Consider the following 27421-nt stretch of genomic DNA (forward strand, 5'->3'; position numbering starts at 1 on the left):
TTCTTCCACTACTCACTGTTGTGATTCTGTCTAGTAACTTCTTCCACTACCCACTGTTGTGATTCTGTCTAGTAACTTCTTCCACTACTCACTGTTGTGATTCTGTCAAGTAACTTCTTCCACTACCCACTGTTGTGATTCTGTCTAGTAACTTCTTCCACTACCCACTGTTGTGATTCTGTCTAGTAACTTCTTCCACTACCCACTGTTGTGATTCTGTCTAGTAACTTCTTCCACTACCCACTGTTGTGATTCTGTCTAGTAACTTCTTCCACTACTCACTGTTGTGATTCTGTCTAGTAACTTCTTCCACTACCCACTGTTGTGATTCTGTCTAGTAACTTCTTCCACTACCCACTGTTGTGATTCTGTCTAGTAACTTCTTCCACTACCCACTGTTGTGATTCTGTCTAGTAACTTCTTCCACTACCCACTGTTGTGATTCTGTCTAGTAACTTCTTCCACTACTCACTGTTGTGATTCTGTCTAGTAACTTCTTCCACTACTCACTGTTGTGATTCTGTCTAGTAACTTCTTCCACTACTCACTGTTGTGATTCTGTCTAGTAACTTCTTCCACTACTCACTGTTGTGATTCTGTCTAGTAACTTATTCCACTACTCACTGTTGTGATTCTGTCTAGTAACTTCTTCCACTACTCACTGTTGTGATTCTGTCTAGTAACTTCTTCCACTACTCACTGTTGTGATTCTGTCTAGTAACTTCTTCCACTACTCACTGTTGTGATTCTGTCTAGTAACTTCTTCCACTACTGGAAAAATACTTAAAAAGCAAGCACACAATTTTTCTTCAGGAAAATTAACTTTTCTAGTTACTATTTATCATTCAAAATGATGTATATATATTTATATATATCACTGTTTGCACTTGGCAAGAAGAAATGAACCAAGATTTGTGACGTGTTGGCGCTGTGTGTTCTGTGTCCAGGTCCTCCCACCACACGTCTCTGGACCAGAGTTCTTCTCCCCTGGGAGGCATGTCTCCTGTCTGCCACTACACACTCCCCTCCCATCAGGACGGACAGGACGACTTCCCACTGAGGAAAACAGGTACGGCCACACACACACGCACCCACCCACCCACCCACCCACACACCCACGCACACACACACACACATGCACGCACACACCCACCCACGCACACACACACACACATGCACGCACACACCCACGCATGGATGGTCATGGATGATAATAGTATGAACTGCTTGGTGGTCATGGATGATAATAGTATGAACTGCTTGGCGGTCATGGATGATAATAGTATGAACTGCTTGGCGGTCATGGATGATAATAGTATGAACTGCTTGGTGGTCATGGATGATAATAGTATGAACTGCTTGGTGGTCATGGATGATAATAGTATGAACTGCTTGGCGGTCATGGATGATAATAGTATGAACTGCTTGGTGGTCATGGATGATAATAGTATGAACTGCTTGGTGGTCATGGATGATAATAGTATGAACTGCTTGGCGGTCATGGATGATAATAGTATGAACTGCTTGGTGGTCATGGATGATAATAGTATGAACTGCTTGGCGGTCATGGATGATAATAGTATGAACTGCTTGGTGGTCATGGATGATAATAGTATGAACTGCTTGGTGGTCATGGATGATAATAGTATGAACTGCTTGGTGGTCATGGATGATAATAGTATGAACTGCTTGGTGGTCATGGATGATAATAGTATGAACTGCTTGGCGGTCATGGATGATAATAGTATGAACTGCTTGGCGGTCATGGATGATAATAGTATGAACTGCTTGGCGGTCATGGATGATAATAGTATGAACTGCTTGGCGGTCATGGATGATAATAGTATGAACTGCTTGGTGGTCATGGATGATAATAGTATGAACTGCTTGGCGGTCATGGATGATAATAGTATGAACTGCTTGGCGGTCATGGATGATAATAGTATGAACTGCTTGGCGGTCATGGATGATAATAGTATGAACTGCTTGGCGGTCATGGATGATAATAGTATGAACTGCTTGGTGGTCATAGATGATAATAGTATGAACTGCTTGGCGGTCATGGATGATAATAGTATGAACTGCTTGGTGGTCATGGATGATAATAGTATGAACTGCTTGGTGGTCATGGATGATAATAGTATGAACTGCTTGGCGGTCATGGATGATAATAGTATGAACTGCTTGGCGGTCATGGATGATAATAGTATGAACTGCTTGGCGGTCATGGATGATAATAGTATGAACTGCTTGGCGGTCATGGATGATAATAGTATGAACTGCTTGGTGGTCATGGATGATAATAGTATGAACTGCTTGGCGGTCATGGATGATAATAGTATGAACTGCTTGGCGGTCATGGATGATAATAGTATGAACTGCTTGGTGGTCATGGATGATAATAGTATGAACTGCTTGGTGGTCATGGATGATAATAGTATGAACTGCTTGGCGGTCATGGATGATAATAGTATGAACTGCTTGGTGGTCATGGATGATAATAGTATGAACTGCTTGGCGGTCATGGATGATAATAGTATGAACTGCTTGGTGGTCATAGATGATAATAGTATGAACTGCTTGGCGGTCATGGATGATAATAGTATGAACTGCTTGGTGGTCATAGATGATAATAGTATGAACTGCTTGGCGGTCATGGATGATAATAGTATGAACTTTCTGTACAGAAAAAGGAAAGGTAAACATGAAGAAAGTTGGGGCGGAACTTGTAAGACGGCGACCATGTCGCGTACAAACACATACGGTCACGCACAACAGCATACACTAAACCGCATACACCAGCATAAATTGACCATACTCAACCACAATCAAACTATTTTTAACACTTAATTCCAAATGAACTGCAGGACATTCCAAAGTATTTTATATCCTTCTATTCTCATAAGTGTTTACATTAAGATATGTGTGGATAAATCCTTCAACAGACATCTTGTCCTCAACCAGTAGTGTGTGTCTGTCTGCAGGGTGGTACAATTACCTTCCATCAATGAGTTATTAATACAATGAATGTGCTGTGACCTCTGTCATCCCAGGGTTACCTCTGTGTATCCACACAGCATTTCCTGACCATACTGATGACCTGCTAATGACATCAGTTAGGCCTATTATGACCTTTGAACCTCCACCCCGCCCCCAAGGCCCCTCTCACCCCTCGTACCCCTTCAGGGGACCCCTTACTCAAATAATGGGGAGGGGTTACGAGGTAAGCCAGAGCAGTAATATCTATCAGAATCCTTCCCTCCTATTTGACCTCTCCCAACACAGAGCCAAACGCGTGCAACACCGACAGAACACTAACACACACTGTTGAAAATATCATACAAAACCAATGCAATCTTTTTTTGTTGTATTGTAAGTTGATGATGCTATATATTGTGTGTTATTTTCCTCACAAAGACATAGGCTACAATACTGTTCCCTAAGAACTAACTCCAGTCTTTGGTTATTGTGTTATTAACGGTAATACACAGACGAAAGCCTAGGCCTCACTGTTAGGGCTTCTCAGTTGAACAGTTAATGGAAGACTAAAAGCACCTTTCATTTCTTTAGAGTTATGAGCTCCACTAACTCTTTTGAAAACACACAACTTGTCAGCAAAAGGCAGCTCAGGTTTGTTGGTTTAAAGCTGAGGATCTCTCTAGGGAACACTGTATAAATAAGAATTATACCTCCCTCTTGGTTTCACTGCGCCACAAGCTAAAACGGTTCATAATTTTGCTGTGAGGTCACGGAAATGACATTACATTCTTTCCCTTTTGTGTCTCGTCAAATTACGGCGGTAAACAATAGTACCTGTTTAATGACTTTACCGCATGAGCTGGCATATTGTGTATAAACACAATTTAGAGATCAGGCTAGGGGAATTATATTGTCTGTTTTTTTGGTACTTTGTAATATACATTTAAGCTAATTTGTAGTCATTGTGGAGACTTTGTGATTAAAATATCAACTGGGGAAGCACATGAAAGACAATTGTGTTTATTGTGTCTCTCTTTGAAAAAACAATCTCGCACCAGGAAATACCTCCTCTCTCTCTGTCTGGTAACATACCTGTAAACGTAGGAGGTTAGGAGTGGCCTGCGAGTCCAAATAACCAGTTCCCAAAGTAAAATAATGTGCCGCATCCAAATAAGAGGGTTCCCAGAAATGATTTTGAATTTATCTTGCGAGGCAGACAGAGTCTTACCATCAATGCTTTAGCCTATGTTTACCTTTGACGCAAGCTGCAAAGAAACAGCAAATTTATGAACACTAACAAAACTCTGCTTGCCTTACTTTTTGCAGGACTAAATTATAATAATCCTTATGATCTCCCTTTTGGATTATCTTCAAATAATCTCTGTTTCTCTGAGTAATTCTTATGCATTGATAAAAGCCCCTTATAAAAACATTTCCTGCCCTTTGGATTCTAGAATCTATATGTGGTCATTTCCTGTGCGAGACCCCCCCATTTCCTGTCCATCTTCATTAAAGTCCTCTGAGAGATTGGCACGGAAGGGACACACACAAAGGTAGTGTTGTTCCTGGACACGTTGTCCGTCATCGATAGCTGACACTCTGACAGGCAGGTGTCACTGAGTTAAGAGGACTGTTGCCGGGCAGAATGAAGTAAGACACCACTGTTTGTTTAAGCAAAAACAGCCTTCTGAAAACAAAGTGGAGAAGACTTTACAGGTCTGGGTTGAGTCGCAAATGACAACCTATTCCCTATATAGTGTACTACTTTTGACCAGGCCCCAGAGGGTTCTGGTCAAAAGTAGTGCAATATATATGCACTATATAGGGAATAGGGTGCCATTTGGGACACAGACTGGGAGGTTTGACTACCTGGTTTTTAGCTTGGCTGGTCGTAGGGTCTAACACCTTTTGTTGCAGTTGTTGTGGTGAAACTGTAAACTTTTAGCACTTTTATGATTTGCTTTGAAGCTAGCCACTTAGCCAATTATCCTATGCCATACCTGCCCTGCTGCCTGATGTCTCTGCTGGATAAGTCAAGAGCTACTTTACACAACGAAGATTTTTGTTCCAACAGCCACATGCCTTAAGCATGCCCTTGAAAGCCACAGAACCTTTGTCTTAGTTTGGACGATACCGTTCAGAAGTCTATTTGAAAAAGATCAAACAAGCTTCATTTGACAGGCTATGAAATATGAATTGTTGTTGTTGATGCATTTAAATTGCAGTGGGAGATGGGGAGCCCAGGTGCTCTTATGTTGTTCCATCTACTGTACCACTACTACTTTGATCGTGAACTTTCAGAAACTGTTTGGTGACTTTACTAGCGAGTAGAAAATAGATTTTATTTTAGACAGAAGAAGTGAACTGACTGCTATACATGGTGGTTGTTTCAGTCTATAGCTCCCCACTGGTGACAGACGTCAGTTCAATGTCTATTCCACGTTGGTTCAATGTAATTTCATTGAATGTTGATTCAGCAAGTGTGTGTCCAGTGGGTCCTCATCTCTTCTTCCTGGTGTTCCATCAACAGACGTATTAAGGCCAGTGTGTGTCCAGTGGGTCCTCATCTCTTCTTCATGGTGTTCCATCAACAGACTTATTAAGGCCAGTGTGTGTCCAGTGGGTCCTCATCTCTTCTTCATGGTGTTCCATCAACAGACTTATTAAGGTGAAGGCTGTTTAAGAACTAAGCCCATAAGCATTACAAATGCTTCCTCTCCTCTGGAATCAGTCCATGTTAGGCTTCTCTAATCAGAAAAGGCCTAAGCGGATTCATCGTGCTTTGATCACAAGACCGTCTCTTGAATACTTCCTTCACCCCCACCAAAAAAGCTTTTTATTCCACAAAGCAATACAATTCCACGTGATAAACTTGTTTACTTGACCGTACATCCTCTTTGTGCCATGTCCAGGAATAGACGGGGCTCAGGTCATGTGATGCCCCGGGCCGTGGTAAGAACAGCCTGACTTAGAGGAAAAGAGAGGTGCAACACCCTCATCTCCACTCTTGACCCACTTACCAAACGTGTGTAGCAGGTGCAGTGGAAGGAGGATTTCACATTGCTTTCTGAAACCAGGGGATATTTTAAGGTGTGATGCCTGGAGGCACAGTAACCCGCTCCTTGTACCTCCCCGTGGTCAGACAATGATCCGCGCTCATTTCACTAGTAATAGAATCGGGTGAAACATTGTACATTTGTCTGGATTAGATGAGTTCATGGAAGGGTTTATGGATTTTGAAGCCGGTGGTTTTTGATAAGTATGGTAGAATGACTTATGAACAGGGAAAGAATCTGGTTGAGCTGTATAGCTTACCCAGCTGAGCCGAGTTGTATAGTTGAGCCAAGCTGAGCCAGCTGTATATCTGAGCCAGTACAGAATGGTTCAGGTTTGTATAAAAGTAAGGCCTTGTAGCCAACAGCATTCCACCACAGTGTCCCAGCATATAGTCTTTCTGTAAGGCTATATGGCACCCTCTTCCCTACATAGTGCACTATGGGCCCTCTGGGCCTGGTCAAAAGTAGTGCACTATATTGGGAATAGAGTGCCATTTGGGACAGAGCCTAAGAGTCCCCCTAGCCAGCCACCTGGCCTTGTTTTGGTCCAGCAGCCTAATGGAGACAGGCATCACACTGACAGCAGAGTTAACGTTGAGATGTAGTGGAGACAGGCATCACACTGACAGCAGAGTTAACATTGGGATGTAGTGGAGACAGGCATCACACTGACAGCAGAGTTAACATTGAGATGTAGTGGAGACCGGCATCACACTGACAGCAGAGTTAACATTGAGATGTAGTGGAGACAGGCATCACACTGACAGCAGAGTTAACATTGAGATGTAGTGGAGACAGGCATCACACTGACAGCATAGTTAACATTGAGATGTAGTGGAGACAGGCATCACACTGACAGCAGAGTTAACATTGAGATGTAGTGGAGACAGGCATACACTGACAGCAAGTTAACATTGAGATGTAGTGGAGACAGGCATCACACTGACAGCAGAGATAACATTGAGATGTAGTGGAGACAGGCATCACACTGACAGCAGAGTTAACATTGAGATGTAGTGGAGACAGGCATCACACATTCAGCCTCCACCAACCTCCAACCCAGGACTTTCTAATGTAATAACCTGGTTGATGTATGGACATGTTAAACACATCGTGGCTCATTCATATTGCTACCTGTTTTAGTTGGGTGATGTGTTCTGGGCACTTTGCCAGTTAACCAATGAAGTGGCCCAGGTGTTTGTATCAACGTGAGAGCTGTGTTACTTAGAGATGTCTGCTGCCAGCTTCCCTTCCTGTTGTGTCGTAGGCAGGTAACGCTACCACTGGTTCTTCCACAGAGACAAATGAGATGCGTCCTAAATGGTACCCTATTCCTTAAATACAGTAGTGCACTATATAGGGAATAGGGTGCCGTTTTGGACACAAACATGGTGACAAAGTCTGTCCGTTTCCCACCTCGCCGCTGTCTGGCGTTCCCGTGGCGACGGAGCGGTTGGGATGCGGGTGCTCGGTGGCAGCAAGCGGAGCGGTGGTAAAAATAGAAAGCAATCAGGGCAGCGGGGCATGAAGCGGATTCATGAAGACTCCCTGCAGCGCTTTCTCTCCTTCTATCTATCTCTCTCTCGCTCTTCCTCTCTTGCAGTACCCTTCGCTTGCAGGACTGATGGCTGATGGACAGGGAAAGAGAGGGGCTGGTGCTGCTGTATTTGACAGGACTCTCAAAATAGAAGCATCTGGCCCTGTCAACACCCCCTTAACCCCCCCCCCTCGTGTTCTCCCCTCCCCTCGTCTCCCTTGTGCAACATCACGTCGTATGGTCGCATCACAAAAACAACCCTTCTCAATAGTTGAGCTCAAGGAAAGGCTAAATAATTTAAACAACATGGTGTTTAGTTTTTGTATAATACTGAGATAGCCGTTTATGTAACTTTGTGCTCCATCCTTCTCCTACAGCACTAGTAGGTTGACCTCTGTGTTGATCTGGATCCTCCTCCTACAGCACTAGTAGGTTGACCTCTGTGTTGATCTGGATCCTCCTCCTACAGCACTAGTAGGTTGACCTCTGTGTTGATCTGGATTCTCCTCCTACAGCACTAGTAGGTTGACCTCTGTGTTGATCTGGATCCTCCTCCTACAGCACTAGTAGGTTGACCTCTGTGTTGATCTGGATCCTCCTCCTACAGCACTAGTAGGTTGACCTGTGTGTTGATCTGGATCCTCCTCCTACAGCACTAGTAGGTTGACCTCTGTGTTGATCTGGATCCTCCTCCTACAGCCCTAGTAGGTTGACCTCTGTGTTGATCTGGATCCTCCTCCTACAGCACTAGTAGGTTGACCTCTGTGTTGATCTGGATCCTCCTCCTACAGCACTAGTAGGTTGACCTCTGTGTTGATCTGGATCCTCCTCCTACAGCACTAGTAGGTTGACCTCTGTGTTGATCTGGATTCTCCTCCTACAGCACTAGTAGGTTGACCTCTGTGTTGATCTGGATCCTCCTCCTACAACACTAGTAGGTTGACCTCTGTGTTGATCTGGATCCTCCTCCTACAGCACTAGTAGGTTGACCTCTGTGTTGATCTGGATCCTCCTCCTACAGCACTAGTAGGTTGACCTCTGTGTTGATCTGGATCCTCCTCCTACAGCACTAGTAGGTTGACCTCTGTGTTGATCTGGATCCTCCTCCTACAGCACTAGTAGGTTGACCTGTGTGTTGATCTGGATCCTCCTCCTACAACACTAGTAGGTTGACCTCTGTGTTGATCTGGATCCTCCTCCTACAACACTAGTAGGTTGACCTCTGTGTTGATCTGGATCCTCCTCCTACAGCACTAGTAGGTTGACCTCTGTGTTGATCTGGATCCTCCTCCTACAGCACTAGTAGGTTGACCTGTGTGTTGATCTGGATCCTCCTCCTACAGCACTAGTAGGTTGACCTCTGTGTTGATCTGGATCCTCCTCCTACAACACTAGTAGGTTGACCTCTGTGTTGATCTGGATCCTCCTCCTACAGCACTAGTAGGTTGACCTCTGTGTTGATCTGGATCCTCCTCCTACAGCACTAGTAGGTTGACCTGTGTGTTGATCTGGATCCTCCTCCTACAGCACTAGTAGGTTGACCTCTGTGTTGATCTGGATCCTCCTCCTACAGCACTAGTAGGTTGACCTCTGTGTTAATCTGGATGTCAGTAGTGTTAAAGTGTGAGTGGACGGGGATTCCAGGGCTGGAGAGAGAAAGAGAGAGAGAGAGAGAGAGACTGGGCCTTGGCTGAGCCATGGATGTGTCCCAAATAGCACCCTCAGTATTCCTTATTAGCGCCCATAGGGCTCTGGTCAAAATTAGTGCACTAAATAGGCAATAGGGTGTAATTGGAGCTAGGCTGAGCTGGCCTACTGACTGACTCCTCAGTCTCCTCAGGGCTTGACAGGATCATCCTCATCATCACCGCCACGCCTCAACAACACTCAGACACAACAACAACCCTTAATTATATCAACACACTCAGTTGCAGTCTGTACTGTGTGATGCTAGATAGATATTTGACTGAAATATGAACGTTTTTTTTCCAATACATTTCTGTATATATCAAAGATGTTGCTCTTGCTGCTGGGGATTCTCTGATCCACCTCTACGCAGACGACACCATTCTGTACACATCTGGCCCTTCTTTGGACAATGTGCTAACAAACCTCCAAACGAGCTTCAACGCCATACAACACTCCTTCCGTGGCCTCCAACTGCTCTTAAAAGCTATTAAAACCAAATGCATGCTTTTCAACCGTTGCCCGCACCGCCCGCCCGTCCAGCATCACTACTCTGGACGGTTCTGACTTAGAATATGTGGACAACTACAAATACCTAGGTGTCTGGCTAGACTGTAAACTCTCCTTCCAGACTCACATTAAGCATCTCCAATCCAAAATTAAATCTAGAATCGGCTTCCTATTTCGCAACAAAGCCTCCTTCACTCATGCTGCCAAACATACCCTCGTAAAACTGACTATCCTACTGATCCTTGACTTTGGCGATGTCATTTACAAAATAACCCCCAACACTCTACTTAGACTACATCCAGTTTGCTATCACAGTGCCATCTGTTTTATCACCAAAGCCCCATATACTACCCACCACTGCGACCTGTACGCTCTCGTTGGATGGCCCTCACTACATATCCGTCGCCAAACCCACTGGCTCCAGGTCATCTATAAGTCTTTGCTAGGTAAAGCCCCGCCTTATCTCAGCTCACTGGTCACCATAGCAACACCCACCCGCAGCACGCGCTCCAGCAAGTATATCTCATTGGTCATCCCCAAAGCCAACACTTCCTTTGGCTGCCTTTCCTTCCAATTCTCTGCTGCCAATGACTGGAACGAATTGCAAAAATCACTTATATCGCTTATATCTCCCTCTCTAACTTTAAGCATCAGCTGTCAGAGCAGCTTACCGATCACTATACCTGTACACAGCCAATCTGTAAATAGCAGACCCGACTACCTCATCCCCATATTATTACTTACCCTCTTGCTCTTTTGCACCCCAGTATCTCTACTTGCACATCATCATCTGTACATCTATCACTCCAGTATTAATGCTAAATTGTAATTATTTTCGCCTCTAGGGCCTATTTATTGCCTACCTCCCAACTCTTCTACATTTCCACACACAGTACATACATTTTTCTATTTTTCTTTTCTTTTGTGTTTTTGACTGTACATTTGTTTATGTGTAACTCTGTGTTGTTGTTTTTGTCACAAAAGGTCGCAGTTGTAAATGAGAACTTGTTCTCAACTGGCCTACCTGGTTAAATAAAATAGTAGGAGCTGATCATTTGGCTTGGTTACATGTTATTTGTCCATGTTGCCTACTCCTTGGTAGCAGTCCAGTAGTCACTCTCTCAACTTCTCTACTTGACTTTCTTCATATTTCTGTCAAACAGAGGCTGTCCATTAGGACTTCATTTAAAAGTGGGTCTGGATTCGTTTAGCCTGGGACGTGTTTGTCCAGTGACTTGGGAGGTGTGTGTGTGTGTGTGTGTGTGTGTGTGTGTGTGTGTGTGTGTGTGTGTGTGTGTGTGTGTGTGTGTGTGTGTGTGTGTGTGTGTGTGTGTGTGTGTGTGTGTGTGTGTGTGTGTGTGTGTGTTTGGGGTGGTATCTCTGGTTTGCATTAGGAGTGTGGGGATGGTGTGAGGAACGTAGCTGAAACATCTGCCATGTTTTTGTGTTAGTTTAACTGCTGCTACTGTATCAGGCTGTGGTCACCAGGGCAGCAGGTAGCCACCACTTCACTTAGAGAGACCCTGTGTGTTGCTCAACCTAATTTAGACCAGATGAGGTGGAAATGGGCCCAATCTTAACTCATTGCATCTCCTCAAACAGCTGAGAATGTTCTCTCTGAAATGAAATGGTGTCATTTTGTTGAAGAGAAACCACCAGAACTGTGTCTATACTTCTTCTTCCAGGTTTAAATGTATTAAAACTTTGACAGGACCACTTTTCTGACCTTGCTGAGTTGTTCCTCATGTTTACGATTGTGTTTAAAGATACGGAGGGTATGTGTCATTCTGTCCTGGTTGGGTCTACAATATATCAAAACCATCTTTGGAATCCTGCCAGGCGTGAGCTACAGTACCTCCCACTGGTAAACATTTCTTTGAGGGAACTCAAGCTGATTGGTGGCTGTCTTCTCTCTCTCTCTCTCTCTCTCTCTCTCTCACTCACTCACTCACTCTCACTCACTCACTCACTCACTCACTCACTCACTCACTCACTCACTCACTCACTCACTCACTCACTCACTCACTCTCTCCCTCTCTCTCTCCCCCTCTCTATCTCTCTCTCTCTCTCTCTCTCTCTCCCTCTCTTCCTCTCTCTCTCTCTCTCTCTCTCCTCCTCCAGCCTCAGAGCCCAACCTGAAGGTGAAGTCTAGACTGAAGCAGAAGGTAGCAGAGAGGAGGAGTAGTCCACTGCTGAAGAGGAAAGACAGCAACGTCATGACCCCCTACAAGAAGAGGGCCCTAGAAATGATGGGTACAACTTGTATGTTGTTGATTGATCCACCCGATCCACCGTTTTATACAAATGTTCTAATTAAAAAGATGACTTTTGCCAACACATATGGTAGCAGTTCTGCTGTGGAATAACTCTGTATTGACAGAGACAGCTGTGATAGTGCAGCCAAAGGACACATTATGGTGTTAGGAGCTTGTTTCCCTGTCGGTCCTTTATGTCTATTTTCTGTCCTCTCTATAGCCAATAACAATCTCTATCTCTGTCCCCTTCACAAACTCAACAGCCACTAACATTGTCTCTGTCCGCTTCACAGACTCTATAGTCACTAACATTATCTCTGTCCTCTTCACAGACTCTACAGCCACTAACATTATCTCTGTCCTCTTCACAGACTCTACAGCCACTAACATTATCTCTGTCCTCTTCACAGACTCTACAGCTACTAACATTATCTCTGTCCACTTCACAGACTCTACAGTCACTAACATTATCTCTGTCCCCTTCACAGACTCTACAGCCACTAACATTATCTCTGTCCCCTTCACAGACTCTACAGCCACTAACATTATCTCTGTCCTCTTCACAAACTCAACAGCCACTAACATTGTCTATGTCCTCTTCACAGACTCTACAGCCACTAACATTATCTCTGTCCCCTTCACAGACTCTACAGCCACTAACATTATCTCTGTCCTCTTCACAAACTCAACAGCCACTAACATTATCTCTGTCCGCTTCACAGACTCTACAGCCACTAACATTATCTCTGTCCTCTTCACAGACTCTACAGCCACTAACATTATCTCTGTCCACTTCACAGACTCTACAGCCACTAACATTATCTCTGTCCTATCTTCACAGACTCTACAGCCACTAACATTATCTCTGTCCTCTTCACAGACTCTACAGCCACTAACGTTATCTCTGTCCACTTCACAGACTCTACAGCCACTAACAGTGCTCCAGGCTCAGGACCCAGCTCTCCCATCGGAGCCTCCAGCGCCCTGGGGGCCGAGAACGGGCCCTCCTCTCTCCCCACCACCACAAAAACCGAGGTACAGACCCAGACCATCAATCAATCCATTTTATTTTATAAAGCCCTTTGTACATCAGCAGTTGTCACAAAGTGCATCCCAGTGACCCGGCCTAAACCCCAAAGAGCAACCAAAGCAAAAGCTAAAGGACAGTAGCCAGACCGCTCGTATTTATCCTCTACACACTACAGTGACTTTTAATCGATTCAAGTGGGTTCAAGATAAATAATCTGAATGGTAAAAATCTAACTTCTTAAGTCATGTCTCACACGGGGTGTCTGTCTGTCTGTGTGTGTGTGTGTGTGTGTGTGTGTGTGTGTGTGTGTGTGTGTGTGTGTGTGTGTGTGTGTGTGTGTGTGTGTGTGTGTGTGTGTGTGTGTGTGTGTGTGTGTGTGTGTGTGTGTGTGTGTGTGTGTGTGTGTGTGTGTGTGTGTGTGTGCAGCTATGAAAACAGCCAGTTGTCCCTGCCGTCTGTCTCTAACCGTTCAGTCTGTCACAGTCCAGTAGAAATGACTCCCCACACTGACAGTAAAGAGACACAGCTCTCCCATAATGTCTACATACGTAATACACACCTGCTTTACCTTTTTCTTTCTACTTACTATTTATTTTCCTTTTTCTTCTTATGTCTTATTTGATTTTTCATAAAGGGTGAAATGCAAAGCATTTGCATATCCATGGCATGAACTCTTATGGTGAGGCATTATTGGCAGCAATATTTTCGTTGCAATTCAATCTCTATAAATTCTCAGAGCAGAAAGCATCTTGGATCCCTGTGTGTTTCCCTGTGGTTTTGTGGTAAAAAATGTCTCATCCAGTATCTCGATTCACAATTTTCATACCTTGAATTTTTCCCTTGCTCAACACGTATCGTGCAAGCTATTTAGCTACTCTACGCTAAAAGACAATCCAAATATTCAACAACAAAAAAAGATTCCAAAAGCAGTCTAAAAGAATCCAAGCTAAGCGTTCTGTTGGCGTGTCATAGTATATCTGTCACTGAGCTGTCTGACCCAAGCCCTGTGAGTTGTTCCCTTCCTTCTGAGGCTTCCCCAATAGATTCATGACTCAGTAACTAGCCGGGGCAGGGGCTCTCCTAGGACCCCAGCCTCACAAAACACTGCATTCTAGCGGGTGGCAGATAGGATACATCTCTGAACCATCTTTAACAGAGCAGCTGTGTTTTCTTTAACCAGCGATGTTTACTCTTTCAGGGACCTCCAGTGACATTGAGAGGGGAGTAACAGGCCTGCCATTGGGGTGGAGGGGGGTAGGGGGGGGGAACCGTGGAGCTTAATTGATATCCCAGGCGCTGGTAGCCAAAGACACCCACCCACATGCTAACAACATAAACACACAGGATTGCTATTGTATCAGCCCAAAGCTGAGACTCTTTCTCTCATGAAACGTACTGTGGCGGGACTGTTAGTGGGGGCTAACTGGCGGGGGCTAACCGAGGGCCTCATGCCTGTTGGAAAAGCAAGTCGTGTTTGTGCACCGTTACATTAGGTATCCTTTTTCAGAGGGAACGGGTCCCTGGGGTGGAATACAGGCCGGATATCCCTGTTCAGGTCACTGAATACTAGAGGGGGTTGGAAGGATAAACACGGCCCTTCCAGAACCCCATGCTGCTAGGCTGCTCTGCTGGCCCTGCTGGGTACAGGAAGCATGCCCCAGCTACACTGATGTTCTCTGGGAGAGAGAGTAGCCTGAGGAGGGTGAGGCCTGGGGCTGGAGGATGGGAGGACCAGGGACGGGGTACAGGGATCTTTCGAAGAGAAGGGTAGATTTGTGGTGGATGGGGGGGATGGGGGGGATGGGTGATGCTAAACGATACCTGATCATGTTGTCTTCACAATATCCTACTATTTGATGACACACTTTTAAGTGGCGCTCATTTTTATCATCCGTCAGTAAAAGCGCATTTCTTTCTGCAGGGAGCCAGAACGTCATCCGTCTTAGTGCATTAAAGTTTATTACAGTGCTCTTGTTGCTCTTTCAAATGTTCCATAGTCCAATTTTCTAAATCTCTCTCTCTATCTATCTCTCTTTCTCTCTCTATCTCTCCCTCCCTCTCTTTCCTGTCATTTCAGCGCTGGCCATCACAGCCTAGGTTATTTCGTCCAGAGGGCTCCATGTCCAACCTTCTGAGCTTATACACGTCTCCCTCCTTACCCAACATCACCCTGGGCCTCTCTGCCACCTCCTCCCAGATCAGCGTGAGTACCACCAGCCACCATGACCTGATCCTGGTTAGCAAGTACAACCAGCCACCATGCCCTGATCCTGGCTAGCCAGTACAACCAGCCACCCTTGACCTGATCCTGGCTAGCTAGTACAATCAGCAACCATGACCTGATCCTGGTCAGCTAGTACAACCAGCCACCATGACCTGATCCTGCTTAGCCAGTACAACCAGCTACCATAACCTGATCCTGGCTAGCTAGTACAATCAGCAACCATGACCTGATCCTGGTCAGCTAGTACAACCAGCCACCATGACCTGATCCTGCTTAGCTAGTACAACCAGCCACCATGACCTGGTCCTGGTTAGCCAGTACAACCAGCCACCATGACCTGATCCTGGTTAGCTAGTACAACCAGCCACCATGCCCTGATCCTGGTTAGCCAGTACAACCAGCCACCCTTGACCTGATCCTGGCTAGCTAGTACAATCAGCAACCATGACCTAATCCTGGTTAGCCAGTACAACCAGCCACCATGACCTGGTCCTGGTTAGCCAGTACAACCAGCCACCATGACCTGATCCTGGTTAGCTAGTACAACCAGCCACCATGACCTGGTCCTGGCTAGCTAGTACAACCAGCCACCATGACCTGATCCTGCTTAGCCAGTACAACCAGCCACCATGACCTGGTCCTGGTTAGCCAGTACAACCAGCCACCATGACCTGATCCTGGTTAGCTAGTACAACCAGCCACCATGCCCTGATCCTGGTTAGCCAGTACAACCAGCCACCCATGACCTGATCCTGGTTAGCTAGTACAACCAGCAACCATGACCTGATCCTGGTTAGCTAGTACAACCAGCCACCATGACCTGATCCTGGTTAGCCAGTACAACCAGCCACCATGACCTGGTCCTGGTTAGCTAGTACAACCAGCCACCATGACCTGATCCTGGTTAGCTAGTACAACCAGCCACCATGACCTGGTCCTGGTTAGCTAGTACAACCAGCCACCATGACCTGATCCTGGTTAGCTAGTACAACCAGCCACCATGACCTGATCCTGGTTAGCCAGTACAACCAGCCACCCATGACCTGATCCTGGTTAGCCAGTACAACCAGCCACCATGCCCTGATCCTGGTTAGCCAGTACAACCAGCCAACATGACCTGGTCCTGGCTAGCTAGTACAACCAGCCACCATGACCTGATCCTGGCTAGCTAGTACAACCAGCCACCATGACCTGATCCTGGCTAGCTAGTACAACCAGCCACCATGACCTGATCCTGGCTAGCTAGTACAACCATTCACCATGACCTGATCCTGGCTAGCTAGTACAACCAGCCACCCTTGACCTGATCCTGGTTAGCTAGCTGGCTAGCTTTTACACCTTCTCACAAACACAGGCCATTAGAGAGAGGATTTCTCATTTGTTACGTAGATAGCTATCAACTAGTCTTTAATTTGTAGAACAACATTCTGTAACGCTTTCAATTGAACCACTTTTGTAATACATAGCCAGGTGGTTCAAAAAAGGTTTTTCCCAACAATAGACTCTTAGATAACAAAGTCAGGTTTTCACTGAAAAACAAAGGGAAGTGTAGTTTGAGAGATGTTCTCTGCCTTGTCTGGCTGTTGAAAGACTTTAGCATCAGTGGCTGTCAGGATTATACATATGGCAGCAGGGCAACGACCTTTAACCCCAGATTATTTTATTCCCCTTAGATAAATATTGTTGTTAAGAGTCTGTTGTCAGGTCTCCTCTTATCTCTCTCTATATGACCTCATTAATCACAGCTTTTTAAAACGTCCCAGCGGCCCCCTGCTCGGTCAAGTACAGCTAGCTCCAGTCCAGATAAGGGCCAAAGCAGTGCATGATACATCACTTTTAGCTCCCTGACACATTCCTTACATTGAGACCTGTCTGGTACATCAGCTGGATAGAAAGAGTGTAACCATTTGAAGAGGTGATTGTCGAAAACAACATTATACCAAGTGTTTCTGGCCAATAATGCAGAAAAAAAACTGAAGAAAAAAAAACTGACTACACTAAATGACAACTCTTCTCAGTTTTTTTGGAATGGAAACTTAATAGAATGTAGAGAAGCACCATTATATTGTGAGAACTTTAGTCCTCAGTTGTATTTCTAAGCCCCTGCTCTGTGTGTCTCTGTGTTCTCTCAGGCTGCCATCGGGCTGAAGGAGAAGACTGGGGAGGTCAGACATGGTCTACCAGGGCAGCTCCTGGGGCCTGTGCCCATGCCCACGGTGACCTCCATGGAGACCAAGGTGTCCCCCAGCCATCAGGCCCTGCTCCAACACCTCCTTCAGAAGGAACAGATAAGACGGCAGAAGATCCTCTCCTCCTCTGGTGAGTTCTTATCCTTACACTGAGACAGACTTCAACCTAGATGTAGGGCCCGTTTCCCAGACATTGATTAAGCCTAGTCCTGGACTAAAAAGCATACTCAATGGAAAATCACAGTGGAACTTTTCAGTCCAAGACTACAATCTGACCAGGTTACTGGGCAATAGAATTACACCACTTTGAATGGGAGAGAATTTGAATTATTAAACATTGCTTATAATTAGTTGAAGAAGTGGTCATGATGATCATGATTTAAATGAGTTGGAATTACTGTAGATTTAGAATGTAGAATCTTAGAGCCGCCATCTTGCCCCTCCAGGTCAAGGCTCCATGCCCGCCCACCCCCACTCCCCTCTGGCCATGAAGGACAGGCCCTCCTCCAACAGCAGACCCAAGCTACCCAAGCACCGGCCCCTGAACCGGACCCAGTCAGCCCCTCTGCCCCAGAGCACCCTGGCTCAGCTGGTCATCCAGCAGCAACACCAGCACTTCCTGGAGAAGCAGAAACAGTACCAGCAGCAGATCCACATCAATAAGGTAACAAACAGTACCAGCAGCAGAGTAGGAGTGTGTATCTAGGATCAGGTCCCCCTGTCCATTCATTATGATGTAAAAAACTAAACTCATCCACATCAATCAGCTAACTGACCTTTACTGTACTTTTGCTGTACACTAAAATCCCCGGAGAGTAATTGGACCCCATATCGCCTGTAAATAATACATGCAACCTATACATTAAAATCACCAAGTGTGTGCCCAGTGGGGATTTTAATTTAAGCGGTTTATACACCCAAATTCTGAGGCTATATTTAGCCTTATCAAACTGTCTGTGGTAACTGCTTTGTGTTTACAGAGCCCTTCCACCCGGCTCAGCCTCCCTGTGCTATTTCTGCTAAGTAAACAAGTTGAGCCTGACTTCAAATAGGGGAAGAAATGCTTCCCATAGCACTAATTCTGTTATCATAGCTTAAGGCATCAGTGGCATTCGCATGCAAACCCTGTGAAATTCAATTCAGCCAAGTTCAAATGAAAAAAGCCCCCAGAATACACGCTTTTGTTCCTCTGTGGCAATATTTGTGTTTCTGTGAGCAGGCTGTGGTGACCTCGCCATTGGCAGAGTGCAATTATTCAGCCACGGGAAGTGAGTGGTTGAGGTGGCGGACATACAGAGAGACAGCCAGAGAGACACAGTGAAAGGCAGCATTGTGTTGCTTTCACACTGATCTGTCCCAATGCACAAGCCCTCAAACAGCCATGGGAATCTGAGAGCAACAAGATGTGCAACTCTCACTTAAAACTAACAAGGAAGGGCTTCAAAAGTCCCCTAACTACACAGTTTAAGTCTCCCCAGTCAAACTTCCCAATGATGCCATAAGCTGTTTAAAACACTTCCTTAGTTCTGATTCTATTCCCTCTTAATCAATATACAACAAAAAGAATGCAGTGACTCAAAATAGGTTTTGCGTTATTTGTAGCTATGCACAAGCATTCCTTGAGCTTGAAGGTGCATTTGATTGACTGGAGGAAGGGGTATTGGATGGTTATCTCAACAAATAACCCTAGCTACCGTATCACCCCTGATGTGAGCACTCAGGTCAATAACAGTAGATCCTTTAGACTAAAGCACCTCTCTCACTAAGAGGAGGTTATAAATGTCCACTAATCAGAGATGAGTTCTGCGTTTATTTAGAAAGATCTTAGCAATTGGCCCAATTAATTTACAGCAGTAGCAGTAACAGTAGTAGTAGTAGCAGTAGAGGTAGCAACAGCAGGGGTAGAAGTAGCAGTAGCAATAGTAGTTGTACTGTAGTAGCAGTAGCAAAGGGTAGCAGTAGCGGTAGTGGTAGTGGTAACAGTAGCTGTAGCAATAGTAGCGGTAGTGGTAGTGGTAACAGTAGCAGCAGCAATAGTAGCGGCAGTAGTGGTAGTGGTTGAATTAGCAGCAGTAGCGGTAGTGGTAGTGGTAACAGTAGATGTAGCAGTAGCAGCACCAGTTGTAGCGGTAGTGGTAGTGGTAACAGTAGCAGCAGCAATAGTAGCGGTAGTGGTAACAGTAGCAGTAGCAACAGTAGCGGTAGTGGTTTTGGTAACAGTAGCAGCAGCAAAAGTAGCGGTAGTGGTAGTGGTAACAGTAGCAGCAGCAATAGTATCGGTAGTGGTAACAGTAGCGGTAGTGGTAGTGGTAACAGTAGCAGTAGCAACAGTAGCGGTAGTGGTAACAGTAGAAGCAGCAACAGTAGCGGTAGTGGTTTTGGTAACAGTAGCAGCAGCAATAGTAGTGGTAGTAGTGGTAGTGGTAGCAGTAGCAGTAGTAGCGGTAGTGGTAGCAGTAGCAGTAGTAGCGGTAGTGGTAACAGTAGCAGTAGCGGTAGTGGTAACAGTAGCAGCAGCGGTAGCGGAAGTGGTAACAGTAGCAGCAGCGGTAGCGGAAGTGGTAACAGTAGCAGCAGCAATAGTAGTGGTAGTAGTGGTAGTGGTAGCAGTAGCAGTAGAAGCGGTAGTGGTAGTGGTAACAGTAGCAGTAGCGGTAGTGGTAGTGGTAACAGTAGCAGCAGCAATAGTAGCGGTAGTGGTAGTGGTAGCAGCAGCAATAGTAGTAGTGGTAGCAGTAGCAGCAGCAGTTGTAGCGGTAGTGGTAGTGGTAACAGTAGCAGCAGCAATAGTAGTGGTAGTGGTAGTGGTAACAGTAGCAGCAACAATAGTAGCGGTAGTGGTAGTGGTAACTGTAGCAGCAGCAAAAGTAGCGGTAGTGGTAGTGGTAACAGTAGCAGCAGCAATAGTAGTGGTAGTGGTAGTGGTAGCAGCAGCAATAGTAGTAGTGGTAGCAGTAGCAGCAGCGTGTAGCGGTAGTGGTAGTGGTAACAGTAGCAGCAGCAATAGTAGTGGTAGTGGTAGTGGTAACAGTAGCAGCAACAATAGTAGCGGTAGTGGTAGTGGTAACTGTAGCAGCAGCAAAAGTAGCGGTAGTGGTAGTGGTAACAGTAGCAGCAGCAATAGTAGCGGTAGTGGTAGTGGTAACAGCAGCAATAGTAGTAGTGGTAGCAGTAGCAGCAGCAGTTGTAGCGGTAGTGGTAGTGGTAACAGTAGTAGTAGTAGCGGTAGTGGTAGCAGTAGCAGTAGTAGCGGTAATGGTAACAGTAGCAGTAGCGGTAGTGGTAACAGTAGCAGCAGCGGTAGCCGGTAGTGGTAACAGTAGCAGCAGCGGTGGCGGAAGTGGTAACAGTAGAAGCAGCAACAGTAGCGGTAGTGGTTTTGGTAACAGTAGCAGCAGCAATAGTAGTGGTAGTGGTAACAGTAGCAGCAGCAATAGTAGTGGTAGTAGTGGTAGTGGTAGCAGTAGCAGTAGTAGCGGTAGTGGTAGCAGTAGCAGTAGTAGCGGTAGTGGTAACAGTAGCAGTAGCGGTAGTGGTAACAGTAGCAGCAGCGGTAGCGGAAGTGGTAACAGTAGCAGCAGTGGTAGTGGTAACAGTAGCAGCAGCAATAGTAGTGGAAGTAGTGGTAGCAGTAGCAGTAGTAGCGGTAGTGGTAGTGGTAGTGGTAACAGTAGCGGTAGTGGTAGTGGTAGCAGCAGCAATAGTAGTAGTGGTAGTGGTAGCAGTAGCAGTAGTAGTAGTGGTAGCAGTAGCAGCAGCAGTTGTAGCGGTAGTGGTAGTGGTAACAGTAGCAGTAGCGGTAGTGGTAGTGGTAACAGTAGCAGCAGCAATAGTAGCGGTAGTGGTAGTGGTAACAGCAGCAATAGTAGTAGTGGTAGCAGTAGCAGCAGCAGTTGTAGCGGTAGTGGTAGTGGTAACAGTAGCAGCAGCAATAGTAGTGGTAGTGGTAGTGGTAACAGTAGCAGCAGCAATAGTAGCGGTAGTGGTAGTGGTAACTGTAGCAGCAGCAAAAGTAGCGGTAGTGGTAGTGGTAACAGTAGCAGCAGCAATAGTAGTGGAAGTAGTGGTAGCAGTAGCAGTAGTAGCGGTAGTGGTAGTGGTAGTGGTAACAGTAGCGGTAGTGGTAGTGGTAGTGGTAACAGTAGCGGTAGTGGTAGTGGTAGTGGTAGAGGTAACAGTAGCGGTAGTGGTAGTGGTAGTGGTAGTGGTAGTGGTAACAGTAGCTGTAGCAGTAGCAGCAGCAGTTGTAGCGGTAGTGGTAGTGGCAACAGTAGCAGCAGCAAAAGTAGCGGTAGTGGTAGTGGTAACAGTAGCAGCAGCAATAGTAGCGGTAGTAGTGGTGGTAGTGGTAGCAGTAGTAGCGGTAATGGTAGTGGTAGTTGTAACAGTAGCAGCAGCAATAGTGGTAGTAGTAGCAGTAGGAGTAGTAGCGGTAGTGGTAGTGGTAGTGGTAACAGTAGCGGTAGTGGTAGTGGTAACAGTAGCAGCAGCAATAGTAGCGGTAGTAGTGGTAGTGGTAGCAGTAGTAGCGGTAATGGTAGTGGTAGTTGTAACAGTAGCAGTAGTAGTGGTAGTGGTAACAGTAGTAGCGGTAGTGGTAGCAGCAGCAGTAGTAACAGTAGCGTAGTAGCAGTAGTAGCGGTAGTGGTAACAGTAGCAGTAGTAGCGGTAGCGGTAACAGTAACAGTAGCAATAGTAGCGGTAGTGGTAGTGGTAACTGTAGCAGCAGCAAAAGTAGCGGTAGTGGTAGTGGTAACAGTAGCAGCAGCAATAGTAGTGGAAGTAGTGGTAGCAGTAGCAGTAGTAGCGGTAGTGGTAGTGGTAGTGGTAACAGTAGCGGTAGTGGTAGTGGTAGTGGTAACAGTAGCGGTAGTGGTAGTGGTAGTGGTAGAGGTAACAGTAGCGGTGGTGGTAGTGGTAGTGGTAACAGTAGCGGGTAGTGGTAACAGTAGCTGTAGCAGTAGCAGCAGCAGTTGTAGCGGTAGTGGTAGTGGCAACAGTAGCAGCAGCAAAAGTAGCGGTAGTGGTAGTGGTAACAGTAGCAGCAGCAATAGTAGCGGTAGTAGTGGTGGTAGTGGTAGCAGTAGTAGCGGTAATGGTAGTGGTAGTTGTAACAGTAGCAGCAGCAATAGTGGTAGTAGTAGCAGTAGGAGTAGTAGCGGTAGTGGTAGTGGTAGTGGTAACAGTAGCGGTAGTGGTAGTGGTAACAGTAGCAGCAGCAATAGTAGCGGTAGTAGTGGTAGTGGTAGCAGTAGTAGCGGTAATGGTAGTGGTAGTTGTAACAGTAGCAGTAGTAGTGGTAGTGGTAACAGTAGTAGCGGTAGTGGTAGCAGCAGCAGTAGTAACAGTAGCGTAGTAGCAGTAGTAGCGGTAGTGGTAACAGTAGCAGTAGTAGCGGTAGCGGTAACAGTAACAGTAGCAGCAGTAGCGGTAGTGGTAGTAGTAGCAGCAACAGTAGTAGCAGTAGCGTTAGCGGTAGTGGTAACAGTAGCAGTACTAGTGGTAGTGGTAACAGTAGCAGTAGTAGCGGTAGTGGTAACAGTAGCAGTAGTAGCGGTAGTGGTAACAGTAGCAGTAGTAGCTGCAGTGGTAGTGGTAGTAGCGGTAGTGGTAACAGTAGCAGTAGTAGCGGTAGTGGTAACAGTAGCAGTAGTAGCAGTAGTGGTAGTGGTAGCAGTAGCAACAGCAGTAGTAACAGAAGCGTTAGTTGTAGTGGTAACAGTAACAGAAGCAGCAGTAGCAGTAAGCGTTAACATTTAGCGGTAGTGGTAACGGTAGCTGCAATAGCGTTAGCATTAGCGGTAGTGGTAACAGCAGCAGTAGAGTTAGCATTAGCGGTAGTGGTAACAGTAGCAGCAGCAGCAGTAGTAGTAGTATTGGTAGCAGTAGCAGCACCAGTAATGGTAGGAATAACAGTAGCACAATGGCGCAGGATTGTTTTGCAAGCTTGGTATTTTGTAAGGTTTTACCTGCAAGAATAGGGGCCACTAATCACTAATGGACATTTACAAGAGCTTAGAGAAGATTTTAGAGGGAGGTATAAAAAGCGTTGACTAATACCAAGATAAAGAGGCTAATTCTCTGCCGGAGAGATATTTATACCAGGCCTACGTTCTTAAGCCAAAGTGTTTGTGCTATCTTACCAGCTGTCAAGGGTTAAGGTGTTTAAGTGATTGCTCCAGTTTCTGTTGTCTAACAAATAAAGCTTGACTAGATGTTGAGACATGAAACCCGTAGCAGCACCTCATAGTACTGTCTGAGACATGCTCTTAAGGAGCCAGCACCAGTGACTGCATTCTCGGTGTAGCCTTATTTATGCGGAAATGTAGTGTTATGTTGGATGAATTTGACTTGTGCTGCTTTGCACAGAACACCCTCCTCTCTACTGGCTAGGTCAAACTCATAATACAACGTAAAGATGAATTGTGAAATAATAATGAATCTCATATTAATGAGATTATAATAAATAATAATCTCATAATAATGAGTCTGTTGAGCATTATAACTAAATTACGTCTGATGCTGTACCTCTCTGCAGCTGCTGTCCAAGTCCATTGAGCAACTCCGTCAGCCCAGCTCCCTGGTCAACCCACACCTGCAGGAGTCAGAGGAAGAGGAGGACAACACCCGGAGGATGGAGGATGAGAGGATGGACATGCAGGAGGACAGGATGCCCCCTGGTGGCGTGATCCAGAAACACACCCTTCGTTCCAGCAGCAGCAGTGGCAGCAACAGCTCTCTCGGGGAGCTGTCCTCCATCGTAGAGGCCCACCACCGCCTGGGGGTCATAAAGGTCAAAGAGGAGCCAATCGACAGCGAGGACGAGTCCCTGTCCAATCAGAACCTAGCGGCGGAGCAGAGTGCCTCACTCCACCAGGTTAAAGGTCAGCTGGTGATAAGAGCTATGATCTGAGAGGGGGCAGAAGATGAAGGAGATCACACACTGCGACATTCAGAGACGCATACGTACACACACACACACACACACACACACACACACACACACACACACACACACACACACACACACACACACACACACACACACACACACACACACTGCAGCCAACACACACACAGAGCCAACTAGGACTCCCCAGGCAATCCTCTCCCTGCCCTGAGATGTGACGCTGTCTCAGTGAAGTGCAGCCGCACCCCAAACCCCCACCAGACTGACTCTCTGTTTGTGAACTTTGTGAAGTGATCTGTAATGTAAAGTATGTTTCACCGTGCTGTATATAACATGAAGAGAAGATTTACTAGAAGAATGCTCCTTCTTTTTTTACTTCTAAGGAACTGCTTTGATTGTTTTCAGGTTCTGCTCAATTGACATAATGTAATATGTATGTATACAGTAGATTTAGCGTAAGAGAATATTCTAGAAGGGAGGGAAAGTTTTACCGTTGTACAGTTTATGAATGCCATTTTATGTTCCCATAGTGTAACATTTATGTCATCAATTCACTTCAACTTTGACTTGCTGACTGTTGTTGTTTTATTCAAAAAGAAAAAGTAAAACGTCATATTCTCCGTCATTCTCCAAAAAGCTGTGATGTTCTGTGTTCAGTGGTCTCTGAAAATGACATGAAAATAAGGAAGCATGCTCATGTCTGTATGAGAGAGAATGTATTGTTCAACCTTAACACAACACAACCCACCCTTAGCACTGACTACAGCCAGCTTACACTGGGAATGAGACTGTTTATTGATGTACAGTACTGCAGAGTGGAGGAGCAAATGCTAAATCAGTGGATGGATGGATGGATGGATGGATGGATGGATGGATGGATGGATGGATGGATGGATGGATGGATGGATGGATGGATAAATGGATGGATAAATGGATGGATGGATGGATGGATGGTGCAGGCAGTCAGCTCCATCAGACCATAGGACCAGGTCTGCTTCTCAAATGGGCATCCCATAGGCCTCAGGTTAAAAGTTCTGTGCTATATAGGGAATATAGCAAGAACAAAACAACAAAATCATCCTGGTTTGCCACGGTCCTGTGTTGAGATGCCATATCATCCTAATCCTCATCATCCTCCTCTTCCTCCTCCTCCTCCTCCCTTCAGGGTCCAAATCAAGCTCAGCCAGGTTCCTGCACAACTTTCAGCAGAGGAATCACTAACAGAGAGAAGGAGAGAGAAAGAGAGGGAGAGAAAGAGGGAGCGAGAGAGAGAGAGATTGAGAGAGAGAGAAGGAGAGGGAGAAAGTGAGAGAGCGAGAAATAGAAGAAGAGAAATAACGAGAGAGGGAGAGAGAGAGAGAGAGAGAGAGAAGGAGAGAAAGAGAGAGAGAGAGAAAGAGGGAGAAGGAGAGAAAGAGAGACAGAGAGAGAGAAAAGTAGAGGGAGAGAGAGAGAGAGAGAGAGAGAGAGAGAGAGAGAGAGAGAGAGAGAGGGAGAAGGAGAAGGAGAGGAGAGAGTAGAGGGCGGGCAGGAAATGCCTTCTAGAAGCCAGGAGTCGGAATGATTCATGTGTGCAGGAATGTTAGGGGAGAGGAGGACCCAGGGTTGTAGGAGTCCAAGGGGCCAGGCTTGAGAATTGATTTACTGTCAAGGCGAATTACAAAGCGACTGGGGATATGGTTAAGGGAGACCCTTTTTTAAAGGGAATCGCTTCCTTCATACTCCCCAGTGACATGCTTACCTCCACACGCAGGTTTGATGTTACTTCAATAAAATAAAAAACAAGATGGGACCTCTCTCCTTCTCCTCAACCCCCAACCCTGACTTCCTCTTGAAATTGCCCCATGCAACATGTCGACTTAAAGTGGTCAATCAATGTATTGCAAAGCTGTAACTTTTTTTTCCTGTTTCGTTTGTCTTGTCAATGTATAAAATGTTAGTATGGGGTTCTGTGTTTGGGTTCCTGTGAAAGACATAAACTATGTCTGTCAGTCTGTCTGTCTGCCTGTCTGACTCATACTGTACATTTAGCTCAACCCATTCTAATGTTTCTAGTGTAAAAATCACTTTCAATCGGAACAATGTCAGTCTTGTTCCCTTGCTTCTTTGATTGGGCTGTAACGGGGCCCCTTCTCTACCCGTGGGGGGTCCCTGGATTCTGTTCATAGCTGTTTGCGTTTGTTCTCTTTTTTTTCTGCCTTGTGCTACAAACCTTTCTTTTATAAAATAAAGTTCATTCCCCTACTGTGCAACTTTCTGGTCTTTGTAGATGATGTTTCTAACATGTCATACAGCTTAAGTCTATACTTCCAACTTCCCATAGCCTTATTTTGGGACATAGATTTTCATTTTTCACATTCAAGACCCAACACAAGACTGTGTTCATGTTATTGTACATCTCAGATGTCTCCCCCTAAACTAAACCATTAGCCCACTTTCCCACACTCAGTCACATAACCCACTAAACACAGGCCAGCTCCTCATTTCTCTGGGATCTGTGTAACCCTTTAAAGGAGAGCTTAAGGGGCTTTCTAAGCAGCTCTTTAATGTGAGCGGAGAGGCTCCTAGCGGCAGCATTACAGCAGTCAAGACAAGGTGAGGCTAGGCTAGGAGAGCGTGATATGTATGACTTGCACTGAGACTTAAACTGAGCTCAAGCAATTTCACACCCAGGCTTAGTTCTTTCTTGGACTGGTAAGACTTGATATATTTCACACTACACGCAATGATGACAATAGGAAAGATCACGGCTCAGACCCTTGAACCAGACACTTGAGCAGCTTTCTGCAATTTAAGGTAGCCTGTTTGGGATGGTTGTTATTTGTCTCCAGTGACATTTTTGTAGCCCAAGTAACTGCTGCAAATGTAGCAAATATTGAGCAACCATTTCTTCTTCTTTCAGTTTCAGCCTTCTTCCCTCAAAGCTTCCAGATACCTGTTCCGGAATATTCACGAAGGTGTAATGTTACCTTATATTGGGAAGTATTCAGAGTCAAATTAAACCTTGATTATTTTTTAAGTTGATGCCATCTGTCTTGGGGCCTC

At 45.7% G+C, this 27421-nt stretch overlaps 1 protein-coding gene across 10 annotated transcripts in view; it reads left to right on the forward strand.

Annotated features, from left to right (window-relative positions):
- Window positions 1-26628, forward strand: part of LOC106595161 (histone deacetylase 9-B) — a 96464-nt gene extending 69836 nt beyond the window's left edge. For 7 of the 10 annotated variants that reach the window (XM_045697269.1, XM_045697257.1, XM_045697251.1 and 4 more), the window contains 7 exons: window positions 948-1069; window positions 11890-12030; window positions 12943-13058; window positions 15131-15256; window positions 17410-17596; window positions 17913-18130; window positions 24005-26628. In XM_045697269.1, the coding sequence (XP_045553225.1) occupies window positions 948-1069; window positions 11890-12030; window positions 12943-13058; window positions 15131-15256; window positions 17410-17596; window positions 17913-18130; window positions 24005-24379 (1285 nt within the window). In that variant the 3' untranslated portion in view covers window positions 24380-26628. The remainder of the gene's footprint in view (window positions 1-947; window positions 1070-11889; window positions 12031-12942; window positions 13059-15130; window positions 15257-17409; window positions 17597-17912; window positions 18131-24004) is intronic. The other 3 variants (XM_045697258.1, XM_045697253.1, XM_045697250.1) reach the window with 1 other exon arrangement.
- The last annotated feature ends 793 nt before the right edge of the window (window positions 26629-27421 follow it).

This window comes from Salmo salar, chromosome ssa02 (genome assembly GCF_905237065.1).
Source record: "Salmo salar chromosome ssa02, Ssal_v3.1, whole genome shotgun sequence".
Lineage (NCBI taxonomy): Eukaryota > Metazoa > Chordata > Actinopteri > Salmoniformes > Salmonidae > Salmo > Salmo salar.